Source organism: Centroberyx affinis, unplaced genomic scaffold (assembly GCF_046629955.1).
Source record: "Centroberyx affinis isolate AG114_WGS23_722 - 3 ecotype Tasmania unplaced genomic scaffold, CSIRO-AGI_Caff_v1 ptg000204l_1, whole genome shotgun sequence".
NCBI lineage: Eukaryota > Metazoa > Chordata > Actinopteri > Beryciformes > Berycidae > Centroberyx > Centroberyx affinis.
The window spans coordinates 48397-60570 of record NW_027278896.1 but is presented as its reverse complement, the minus strand read 5'-3'; the positions used below and the strand labels follow the sequence as shown (position 1 = coordinate 60570).

Here is a 12174-nt window from a genome sequence, read left to right as displayed (position 1 = left end):
ATTCAGCCTTCAAATCTTATTTTTATTAAAACAAGAGAACAGTTCTGCCAATTGTTTCCAGTTCAGTTCCACTTGTTTCAGGAATTTTCTAGGAATGAGTGTCAGTGTCTTGAAACAGTAAGTCAAAATCACTTGATTCAAATGACACTTGACTCTACAAAATTCTGGAAACAAGTTGATTTGCATTGGAAACACATGAAATTATCTAACCCCACTGACAGATTTCTTCACTTGTAAAAGTGTACGATTTGAAGACTCAATAATACACTAAATGACTTAAGATGGAGATTTTTGCAGTGTACGGATTATTACATATTATTGGCTCCAACAGATCCTGCATGTCTAGAAAACTCTGGACACTGATCAACTTGTCACTTTCACCTCCCAGATCTACCCCGACGAGGGCCACTTCCTGTCCCAGCAGAGTCGCCAGCACCTCTTCGCCACGCTGACCAGCTTCTACAGGGAATGTCTGCAGGAGGAGATGCTCCCGCTGCCGGACGAGGAGGAGGAGGAGGAGGAGTAGGGCGGGAGGCTTTTTGCGGGTCAGACCTTTGGCAGAGCTCGACCCGCTTTGAAGAATTTTGCTCAAATCCGTCAAGGCCTTTCGCATTTGGACCAAGTGTTTATTCGGAAGTGGACACCGGGCAGGGCTGCTGATGCTCTGAAGTGTGTGTGTGTGTGTGTGTGTGTGTGTGTGTGTGTGTGCGCGTGCATGTGTGCGTTACTCTTGTGCTTGCGTGAGCACGGCAGTGGGTGGATGAATGTGTATGGCTGCGTGTGAGTGTGTTGAAAAGATAAGTGAAGGACACCTGTTGATGACAGTGGCATTTGCATTGCCGGGTCTAAGGTGGGAACTGTCCTCTAGTGTAATGTCACTTAAACCTTCAATTTTTGGGACAGTCCCGTTCTCGGCAAAGCACACAGCAGACTGCCTCCATCCTCTGGCGGGCTCGTTGGGCTGTAGTCATCCACACATACCAAGTGCATGGTTCTTTTTCCCCCTTACGGCTTCACTCGTTTTGCCATGTTAGTCTCTGTTGTGGTAGCAGTCGGGAAGAAAAGAACACAGACGTATCCTTTTTGATCTCACCTCTCCTTTGGTTGTTGTATCGTCGCACAAGGAAATGCTCCAGTCGTCCGCCGAAACGTTAAGTCATGCAAGCTCACCACAACCAAGTCGTTGATGAATAAGTGCAATTCCTGCTGAAACCCCTCTGCCATCGCCCACCCTCAATGAAAACAGTCTTTTTAGGTCACACTTTATTGTACAGCGGTCTTGTGTAGACATGTACGATGCCTTATGAGGTTCAACATACTGTAATATTACATGCTGACAGTGGTAGTCATCCATTAGCAGCGTCATGCTAACCTGTGTCAACTCAGGTCCTGGAGACACAACATTGCATAGTCAGCTTAGTCTCTGAAACAGTTATAACACTGTCAGCTGTATGGTCAGTCCTGAATAAGTTATGAATTCTATGTGAAGAGAATGGACATTGGCTATAGTATCATTTGGTTTAGGGACACACTGCAAAATTTGTCCATCTTAATATGTCATTTTACCTTGTTTTCTTAAAATCTTACTTTTCTTCAAACAAGCAAAATGGGGTGAGTTTTTTTGTTTTTTGTTTTTCAGCGCAACTCAACCGGATTCAAGAGACATCAAGTCAAGAGACATTATCTTGAAATAAGAGATCTTCCCTATTTCAAGATATTGTCTCTTGTTTCAAGAAAAAACATTGTACAAGTGAAACGACATTGGAAATGAGTAAAATAGGACTGAATATATCAAGGGATTTGTTTAAGATGGACATTTTTTACAGTGTAAGTAAGGTGTTTGCATGTCTACAGGGAATGAGTAAAGTGTTGCCACATTTTGTACAGTACAATACAGCAGAGTGTGTACATACATATATTTTTGAGATGTCAGATCTCATAGAAAGTTTAGTCTATGGGGATGGATTGATTTGACCTGGATGTCTTGTACATTTTTTTTTTCTGTTTTCCTTTCAGCCGTTAATTTTCTTCTTAGGATGGATTTTGTAATGCTTGTTCTTGTTCATTTTGCTGTTTTAAAAGGGAAAGGGCGGGGTTAAGGTTTGGGGTTATTGTGATTGTCCTCTAGTGATGATTATGAATAAAAACCACGAAAAAAATGAGTATATCATCATGATGTGTAGAGTACGTATTGCAGTGGAGGACTAACTCAGCCACCGCTGTTTTTTCAGTATTGATTGCTTGAGTGGACGAATGATCCAATCAGCCTAACACCTCACAATTATGTTTCATTGGTTCCTTCACCTTGGGACTCACCAAGAGCCAAGCTGGAGTGAGCCTGTCATGGTCTTAAAATGCCTGCCTTAAGGATTTAGGGTCTAAAATCTGGTTGTTTACAGATATCACTGCTTGAAGTGTGTGTATGTGTGTGCATGTGATCGTGTCGCTGTGTTCATTAATCAGCTCATGCACTTACTGGCCTTCATGGCCAAGCAGATGTTGAAGGACAGAAAGTCTAAAATCTTATTACTGCATGCTGAAGCACCAGGCCTGATAGTTGAATTTGGTGCTTTTCATCAGCAGGAGAAAGCCACTTAATCACAATCTGGTATATTTCCATTCCCCCATAGCCTCTTGGTGTCATGATTATCCATTGGTGTTTGATGCATTTTAACATCTGCTGGCAGACCTTTCAAGCACAGAAATTAAGGAGAACAAATATAGAAGAGGGGTGTGGCTGCTGTCTGGAAAGAATGGATTTTGACTACACCTCTCCAGACCCAAAGAGACAAAACCCAACTAAGGAACAGTAATGTGTTGTTCGGTGTCTTCTTGACAGAATCTTCATTAAAACAAAGATTCTGTCATCGCTATATGTTTTTTGTTGCTTAGGAGGAACAGCTAGTTTCCTTTGAATCTTAAATTGTGTTAGCAAATCATGGCCGGGTAGGGAGAGACGCTTCCTTCCCCACCTGCATGCAGCTGTTCACCATGATGGAAACACTGAAACACTCCAGCAGGACATCAAAGAAAAAAACACAGCATCGTCTGAAAGATCTTGCAGCAGCTTACAACTTTGAAGTGAAAGTAAATGCAAGATAATGCTGCTTAACAGCATTGAAATATCACCGGTGCACCTTCGCCACTCTCATTCCAAGATCAGGTACCTGCCGCCAGATACGGCTCAAAGAGAATTTATGATTTTGTCGTTTCATGTTCTGCCAAACAAATATTCTCATGAGGACAACAGCAAACAATGCAGCAAACGGTGCACACAGATGGAAGGCTGTCTCATAATTTATTTCAGCGTACAAAGTTTTACCAAATATACAAATGCAGTATACTGAGGACATTTACCATAATTTACACGTGTGACTGATTCAGTTGCAGTATGGTGGAGCCAAGCAAGTATAGAAGTATAAGCAACACAGGATCATGGTCAGTGTGGTTTCTGATAGGTCTGCTACATGTCATTCAATGAAGGATTAAGTGATCGTACGGTATTAGAGAAGTCTGGTTATGGACAAAGCATTACACACTGGCATACTGTACAATGTAGCCTGTAGTCATTGTTTCAGTTTGTTTCTCCATTTTCTTGCCCTTTAAAACATTTTTCACATCTCGGGATGTTACGGTTTGACACAGAAATGATGTTGCTGGTCATCAACATTTAAAAGAACAAACATTCCTGCAAAAAATGTATTTCAAATCTTACAGCGGACATAACAATTATCAAAATAATTAGATAATTCTAATCACTAAGACTGCCATGCAATGCCTTTAAAGTCTAGACTATCTAGATGGGTGTTATCTTATTGCTATGAAACTCATTATATAATAACTTCCCTGATCACCACAGACTCTACCTGTGCATAATGCAGAATGCTGTAATATGACTGTCACACTATTATCAAATCCTCTGTATTGTGTGGTGGAAATGCTGCACCCCAAATGAGAACATGACACTAATGATTTATCATGTTTAGATATCGTATCAGGGCTCTGCTCCTAATCAGCATTCGCAAAAAATATAAACACTGTTTTGTTTTCATTACGGAGGGATAGATGCAAATTGTTCTTGCAAATAGAAATGTCATGGGGAGTTTTCCCATATAGACCCAAAAAGACCTACAGTAATTCTCTTTTAAATTAAAGTGTCTCATTTAATGATTTTCTTTACTTCACCCGGATGCGATTTTAAATAGTGATTTTCTAGACATTGTCTCGCAGCAGTGCAAGATGTTGAATCAAACTAACACTACTTCAGTTGCAGATGCTCTGGGAAACCTCACTGCTCTTTGAGCTCGAATTTGATAGAGATTTTGATAACGCTATGAACACTTTGTTGGCTGAAAGTTGGAAAATGTGACAATTGAAATGAAGTAAAGGCACCTGCAAAGATTGTTTTGTGATATGATTGCCTAAATTTTGGTATTGGTATCTAGATAAAAATCTGGAAATATTCACAGTAGGTTACAGCTGTCAGAAAATAATTATGCTCTAAAATGGAAAAATACGCATTTCTGTCATTCCCTGACATTGGTACTCGGTACATGATACAAACATTATAAACTAATTAGAATCTGAAGGATTACGTAAAGAGCTGCAACACTGACACCACCTTGTCAACGTGACAACTTAATCACCACGACCCCAAAATTACCATGCTACCTTGCTATTTCGAGCACATGTAACACTACTGTCAAAGTGGTGTTGTTTATCAAAGAATAAGACATGTACATCACACAGAAATGAAAAGTCCTCCTTATCTGGTATAGGCCTTTTGTTCTCATTAATCCTCTTGGAGTGCATTCACAGACAGCAGCCCTTCAGGAAAACACAGCATCTCTATGTTGGCTCATGACAGTAGTCGCTATAGACTCTTTGTTTTCACGTTTAGCAAACTGTTGCTCCACAGAGGGTCTACAGCCTAGTCGTCCTCCTTGAATGTCAGCGGGACGAGAAGCTCCTCCTCAAAGCACTGCTGGAAAAAGGTGATCACTGAATTTAGCATGTAGTGTTGGCTCTTGACAGACGCGATGCTGTGGCCTTCATCTGGGAAAATCTAGGCAGCAGGAAATAGAAAAAAAAGATTTAATTATTTACTTCATATTGTGTCCATTCCTGTGTTTTATTAGCTGAAAAACAATTTATTTTCTTAATATCACACATAAAGGAGGCACAGTTGGACTCCATGGTGTCACAACTACAACATAAAATTCTAACTTAAATACATATATAATAAGTATTTTATTGCCAACTAGTCTATTATCTCCATTAAGGGGAGGCAGCAATACTAAACGCCCCACAATTCTTAGTTCATATGCAGACAGCATCCTTTATATGGGACCAATCAGAATGAAGACCGTCTGACACTGAAGATTTGACAACAAAGTTTCAAATCTCACCATCATGTTAGCTTGTTCAATGACAAATAGTTTACATATTGCACTGCTGTCACAGCGTTTGAGGCTGCAAAACATTTGCAGGCACTCTGACACTTCTCTCTCATCTGCTAGTGTTAATTCCTGATGTTAATATCAGAGTTGGTCTCATCAATTTGTTTACATTCGATGTTGCTCAGCGTTGTGATGCTGCTTGACCTCCTAGTCTTAGTACCTTCACTTCCTCTCATCTCCCTGTTCTGTTCTTCTTCTCTTAGCAGGGGGTCTTTTCTTTTACCACTGTAGCTCAAAAATAGTGCCTGCTACCTTTCTTTATATGGATACAAGACTTTCTTCTAATATCAGATCAAGTTTTTGTAAAAGCAGGATTGGATTCCCACTGTGAGCAACCATCTACTTTGTCAATTTTGAAGTAATTGATGATTTAAGGCAAGAGGGTAGTAGGGTGTGTGTGTGTTTGAATTATTAATATAACACCAAGGTCTACTCTTGTTAAGGAAATTAAATGAATTGGCACAGGAAGGGGAAATGGCAGCAGTCACCTGCAGAGTGTAGTTAACATTTGATGCAGACAGCAGTTTCACCAACTCAGCAGAATGCTGGAAATGAACGGTGGCTGAAAAGGAAGAGATAATTAAAATATATTAATCATGTCCTGACACGGCGGATATTCAGTCCATTACACTTGCACAGTTGGAAATTTTATGAAAACTATTTTAGCGTAGTAACAAAAAGTGTATGCTGCAAAAAGATCCAGAGTAGCAAGTGATTTCATCTCATGTGTCATCTTAAAATCTTTGGTGAAAAAAAATATATTATTCATTTAAGATGAGATTACTTTTTAATGCACTCAGAAATCAAACAACACTATAAACCACTTTTTGTTTTTCATTATTTGTCTGTAAAACGAGCACAAATGATAGCTACATCAGATCCTGTTTATTGGTAAATATTGTATAGACCAGAGCTGCAGTCAAGACCAACTTAGTCAAGTCAATTCGAAGACCAGGTCCAGTCAAGTTCAAGTCAAGACCGTCCAAAGTGGGTCGAGACCAAGTCGAGACCGAGACTGGAGCTAATTGAGTTCTTTTCAAGACCAATACCAAAACAAACAATAAACAGTGTCTTTGAATGTCTTTCTAGATGTAAAAATAATGATTAAGGATTTTCTGAAGGTTGAAAGATCCATCTTAAAATCCACTCTTTTTCATACCCTTCAACAATCAAGGAATCAACGCATAGGTATTGACTAATCAATACAAAGATAGTTGAGGACTATTACTGTCGATACATTTTTTTATATTTCTAAATTGGCAGGAAAAAGGAGAGTGAACATCCAATAGTGGCCGAGACCAAGACAAGTCTGATTCAAAATGATAACAGGACAGAGACAAGTTCAAGACTTCAGAAAACTGTTTTTTAAGACCGGACTCAAGACAATACTACAGTACTACAGCTCTGGTAAAGGCCACCAATGAACAATACTGCCCATCTGTCTGCTCCTTTATGTTCTGTACTTGCTTCCTATCTGCGGAGCTCATGAATCTATTATCTATCAGGAGTGAACATACAAGCAAAATTACACTGTACTCACCATCTGCAGTGCCGTGGATAATCAGAAAGTTCAGTCGACTCGGTGCTGTGATGTTAAGCAGACTGGAGATCTGTTGGAGACAGTAAAAATTACCCACTACAGAGAGACACGGTGACAGTGCAGACATCACCTAATGTTTTCAGGTTGACTAACCATTTGCAAATGCTAAGTACTGTTAATTCTACACACACTTCACTGCTTCATGACCTGATGTTCATGGGGATTAACACTGAATTTCAGGTTTGAAATTGGAGAAATAATTCCTTTTTCCTGGAAAGGATCAGTTCCTATTAATGAATATTCATAGCTTCTGTCTCCTGTAGCCAAACAGAGAAGTAATTGCTCCACTGCCTAACCTGTAATGTCACACTGATGTACAGTAAAAGAAAAAAAGGAATTAGAAACTGACTGTTCAGGTGACATTCAAGATGATTCGGGGGGATTTCAGGACATTTGGAATAACAGTACAATAACATTATAGCTCACTTGGATGTTAATGGTCGGAAAAAGTAAGTTAGTTCACGAAGCCAGTCCGCCATTTAATGTCTTGACACACAAGAGTCTTGTTTAATGGGAGAGTGTTGTTTCTACTCGTAAATACACACTGGACTGTCTCAGGCCGCGAGAACGAGCTAGGTGAGTTCTGAAGTTGTGCGGTGTTCCATTCACTATTTCCATTTCCATTCACAGGGAGTATGAGCTGTAATCTGTTTGAGCAGGTTACACTGTTGTGAAAATAATACCATTTTCAAAGTGCTTTCAGTCTGAACAGCCCTAACAACCCTTCAAAAAGACTGTGGAATCCACTCGTACTTGGTATTTACGATCCTCTTTTGCTGGAAAGCCAAAGTACTGCTCAGTAAAGGCTGACCCTGTATAAGGACAAACAAAACAAAAGGGTTAATGGAATGGAAAAGGACAGTGCAGAATGTTCCAAATTTTTTTCCTTTATTCACTACCTATTCACTTGAGAACAGAGACACTTGTTTGTTAGAACTGTCTTTAAAATCTTCTTTACTACATGTTGAACATTGAAACAGATTCCAATTTTGGTGATTTTCATGTTTTCACTTCAGTTTAAGGATTACTTCCTCCTCAGAGGGTTGACCTCTTGGGCTTATGAAACCAAAAGAAAATCCCCAGGATAAAGCCAAAAATGCATCGTGATCAAGCTAAAACAAGGCTGTTTTTCTTAGTTCCTGAAAAGCTGACATTTTGGAGAAACAGGGTTTTCACCTGACAGCGACAAAATTTCAAATCCCATGACTTTTCCAGTTTCCCCATGACTGTAGGAACCCGGCCCATCTTACCAAAGAGTCTCCAGTCTGTTATAGGAGCAACCGCGATGCCACATCTGAACATGGAGCCATAGGAGAGGAGCAGGAGAGAGCTTAGGAAACCTCCATAGGCCTGGAAAAAACAACATGAACCGTTTAAGTAAAGTTTGGTAAGAAAACAATAGTCTGAACAAGGGTCTTATTTGATTATTTTGTTAAATACAGAGGTTATTTTACCTTCCCATAAACTCCAATGTTGTTGCTATCAATATACGGAAGCCCGATCAGGTACCTAAGAGATTAGAATGTGTTAACTGTTGGATATCAGTCAAAAACTTTATTGTACTGAAGGAAAAAAGAAAAGAGGCAGAGAGGAGGGTTAAGCAGTTGTCTGATGCATAATGGTAGCCAATTAGAGGATGAAGCAACTTTTTAAGTAACCACAATTGGCTTCACTTGAGTTAAGAAATGCATTTGTGGTGAAGACCTAACAGACCTGAATGAAATAGTACTTGCAAATAATTCTTACTGTTTGTCTAGCCAGTTTGGAGCAGCACATGTGTGGGGCTCCATATGGCAGCAAGCCCAGACAAAAGTATTTGAAAGTCAATTTGTTATAACTTTATTTGATTTACAACTTATTTGATTGACTCTACTTGAATTGCCCTGACGCAGTAAACCCCACCCATCTGGTACTAAAATAGGTTAAAACAAACACAAAAAATTGGGGTTGGACTGATATAGTGATTTGCTGATATATCAGGACAATACTGGCCTTTATTAAATATTGGATCTTGGCATGTCATCCACCTCCGATACCTGCAATATAATTTTACTTTCTTTGCACTTTTCATATTTTTTTTTTCTATTCTCTAAATCTAATTGTTCAATAATGTTGTTTTTTTTTCTAAATGAATTTAAACATAGTAATCTATCCCAGAGTTTCAGTGCCATAGAATAGGTGCGGTGAGTAAGCCCCCTTAAAGAGCTGCTAACTTTAAAAGAATTTCAATAACTAGGTTTCAATGGAGAGTTTTAGTGTCCCATGATGGTCTAAATGCTGTTTCAGAGGTTTTCCACCCTGAAGAATAAAATTCTAGGGCATGAAAATGGAAACATTTAAAGATATTGAATATCAGCATAAAATGTCGTCTCTCGGCACCTTCAATACAAAAATATGGGTATCGGCAAATACTATTTAACCCAAATCTGGTAAAAAAGAAACCTACTCCAGAGCTGCGATCTGGTCCTGAACCTCCACAGTTCCCAGTCTCTGGTGGACGTCATGCAGGATCCTCTGGCCTTGGGAGCCGCTGCCCCGCTGTCCAGACGAGCCACGATGACGTAATGTGAGCTGACCAGCACAGAGTCCCAGCTGAGAGAGAAGCGGTCACTCACTGCCTGGCCACCAGGGGCGCTGTCACTGAGAAACAGGAGAACGAGTTTAGTCCGTTAGGAGGACTAGACCTCGAAGACCATTTGAAGCAGTAATATTTTGATAAGATTCAAAGCACTTTCTCATTAGCTCTTTGCAATGATGCCATGAATTAATGCCATGTCTGTTTATCCTGTGATCTCTCAAATGAAATCTGATTATCAGAGCAGATTCAGTATTGCTTTAACATCTGCCAATATTCATAAATATTAAAATAAAAAAATACGTACAGAATGAGTAAAAGTGGATGCTGCTTTGTTTCATCCAAATCTACTGGGAGAGTTAATTCCAGACGGAGTGCTGCAAAAGAAGTAAGCTCTTCTTTAACAGAATTTCATAATTCCACACATCACACAAGCATAATGAGCAGATATTTTTCTACCACAATTTTCTTTCCATCTAACAGCTTAACATTCAGTCCAGAGTCGATTTTGGCAGTGATTACAAGTCAGCAAAAGCATATTGCTATGCACTACATCTATCTTTCCAGCTACATCAAAGCTCAACAGGCTTCATGCCCAGTACAACACTGAATGTAATCAGTCATGAAGCTGCTGTACTAATCAGGAAAAGAAAGAATAGCCAAATGCAAGGGTCAAACTAGAGGTAACATGCTCCTGCTATATCACAGACAAATCATGTAATTGTAATGCTGGAGGTTTTCATGTTTTTGCTTGAATTCAGGGTTTACATGGTGTTTAAAAGTTTCATGGCTCTAGTGCCCATGACAACCATTCAAAACCTCAAATGAACTTTCAAACTAACAAATGCATGGTTGTTAATCCGAAAAGGAGTCTGTTTTTCTTTCCTCTTCAACTTTTAATCCCTGAAAACTTGACTACAAGGTTTCCATCTGACTGTGTTTATTCAAAAGCCTTAACTGTGTATCACATTGTTTCTAATAGCACACACAGATTGGAGAAAAGAAGCCATATGGTGTGCCGTCCCTTCTAATTGAAACAGTACACCGGTGTGTTTCTCATTCCAAGGCTGATTCATAATCACCTCACAAAGCTCTGCACCTGTTCGTTCAGTTGTGTTTATCCTGGATTTGTTGCCTCAACACCACCGCTACAATTTCCACATCTCACACTCTAATCCCAGCCAGCCTGACTGTCCATTCGATGGGCGTGCATTATGTTGCAAACTGAAATGTTTCACAGCATGAAAGATTGCACACTTGAATGTTACCCCAGAGTGGGTTCCTCAACCCCAGTTATCTGGTGCTGGATTCACAAAATACAGATACAAGTGAAGTGAAAAAGAGGAAATTCTTAAGAAGGCTCTTAAGTGCAAATCCCCCAACATTTTCTTAAGATTAGTCTCATCTCTTGCAAACTCTTCTTGGTTTTTATATTTACAAAGTGAAGCAACCATGATGGAAACAAGTATGAAAGGACTGAAAATGTATTAATCATTTATTTGTAATTTTTTTCTGAGGAAAATCAGGAGAAAATTAAGAAAATACTTAAATATTTTGATGAATGTCACCTTTTCTTATTTTTTTTTTTTTGTAAGACTAAAGTTACAAAAGAAATAGCATTAGCAAGATTTTTGTTTTCCAAAGGTTTTGTGAATAAAAAAAAAAAAAAAAAAATCTTTATCTGTCTCTACGCACTCTATGCGCTGCCTCGTAGCACCTAGAACTTAGCTTTATGGCACTTACTCTCGTTGTTCTCTCCTGACTAGATCCTTGCTTGTGTTGTATTAAAATCTCATGTGTAAGTCGCTTTGGATAAAAGCGTCTGCCAAATGGGAAATTGTAAATTGTAATGATGAACCTGGCTCACTCCCTTGCCAGCTCCTGATTATCACTCATAAAGTGAATGAGTGACAGTTGATGGTAGGTGGTTGTGATGATGATGATGATGATGATGATGATGATATTGACAACACTGAGGATACAAACGGGGGAAGTGAATCTTGCAGCTCAAAGACAGTAAGTGAAAGCATCAAATGATAATGATAACCTAAGGCAGACAGAGCATTAGCCTCCAAACCACACTTTAACATTTTGCCACATAGAGATGATTGCAGTGTCATACCAAAGTTTTTGATTTGTATAGTTCTTCTCTCCCTCTTGGGTATTGTCCTGTTTATTAGTGCATCTCTTAACACCGTGTTCCTTTCTAGAGTGTCATTCCCTGTTGACAAATGGACACGAAGAACAATTGCTTCAGTTTAAAAGAAAATTATGAATTATCTTGATTACCTATTGTAAAGAAAATGAATGTTTTTCATAGAAAATCAGGATGAAAAAATTACATGTGTTTTCCTATAATAAAACCTATGACATTTTCAATGCAAACCCATACTTGCAACACTAATGGGACATCTAATTGGAAAAAGAACAGTTTAACCCAATTACACACCAGAACTAATTCAGAACAAGTAATTCAATTCAATCTCCCGCTTGATTAACTATTAAGAAATTATCATAACTGTTCACGTACATTACCGAAC

At 39.0% G+C, this 12174-nt stretch overlaps 1 protein-coding gene and 1 pseudogene across 1 annotated transcript in view; one reads left to right on the top strand and one right to left on the bottom strand.

The window, feature by feature from the left end:
• Positions 1-526, top strand: part of LOC139661107 (inactive dipeptidyl peptidase 10-like) — a 46737-nt gene extending 46211 nt beyond the window's left edge. Inside the window, exon 24 of the mRNA XM_071539456.1 lies at positions 389-526. Coding sequence (XP_071395557.1) covers positions 389-526 — 138 coding nt within the window. The remainder of the gene's footprint in view (positions 1-388) is intronic.
• A 4404-nt stretch (positions 527-4930) lies between these two features.
• Positions 4931-12174, bottom strand: part of LOC139661114 (inactive dipeptidyl peptidase 10-like) — a 52575-nt pseudogene continuing 45331 nt past the window's right edge.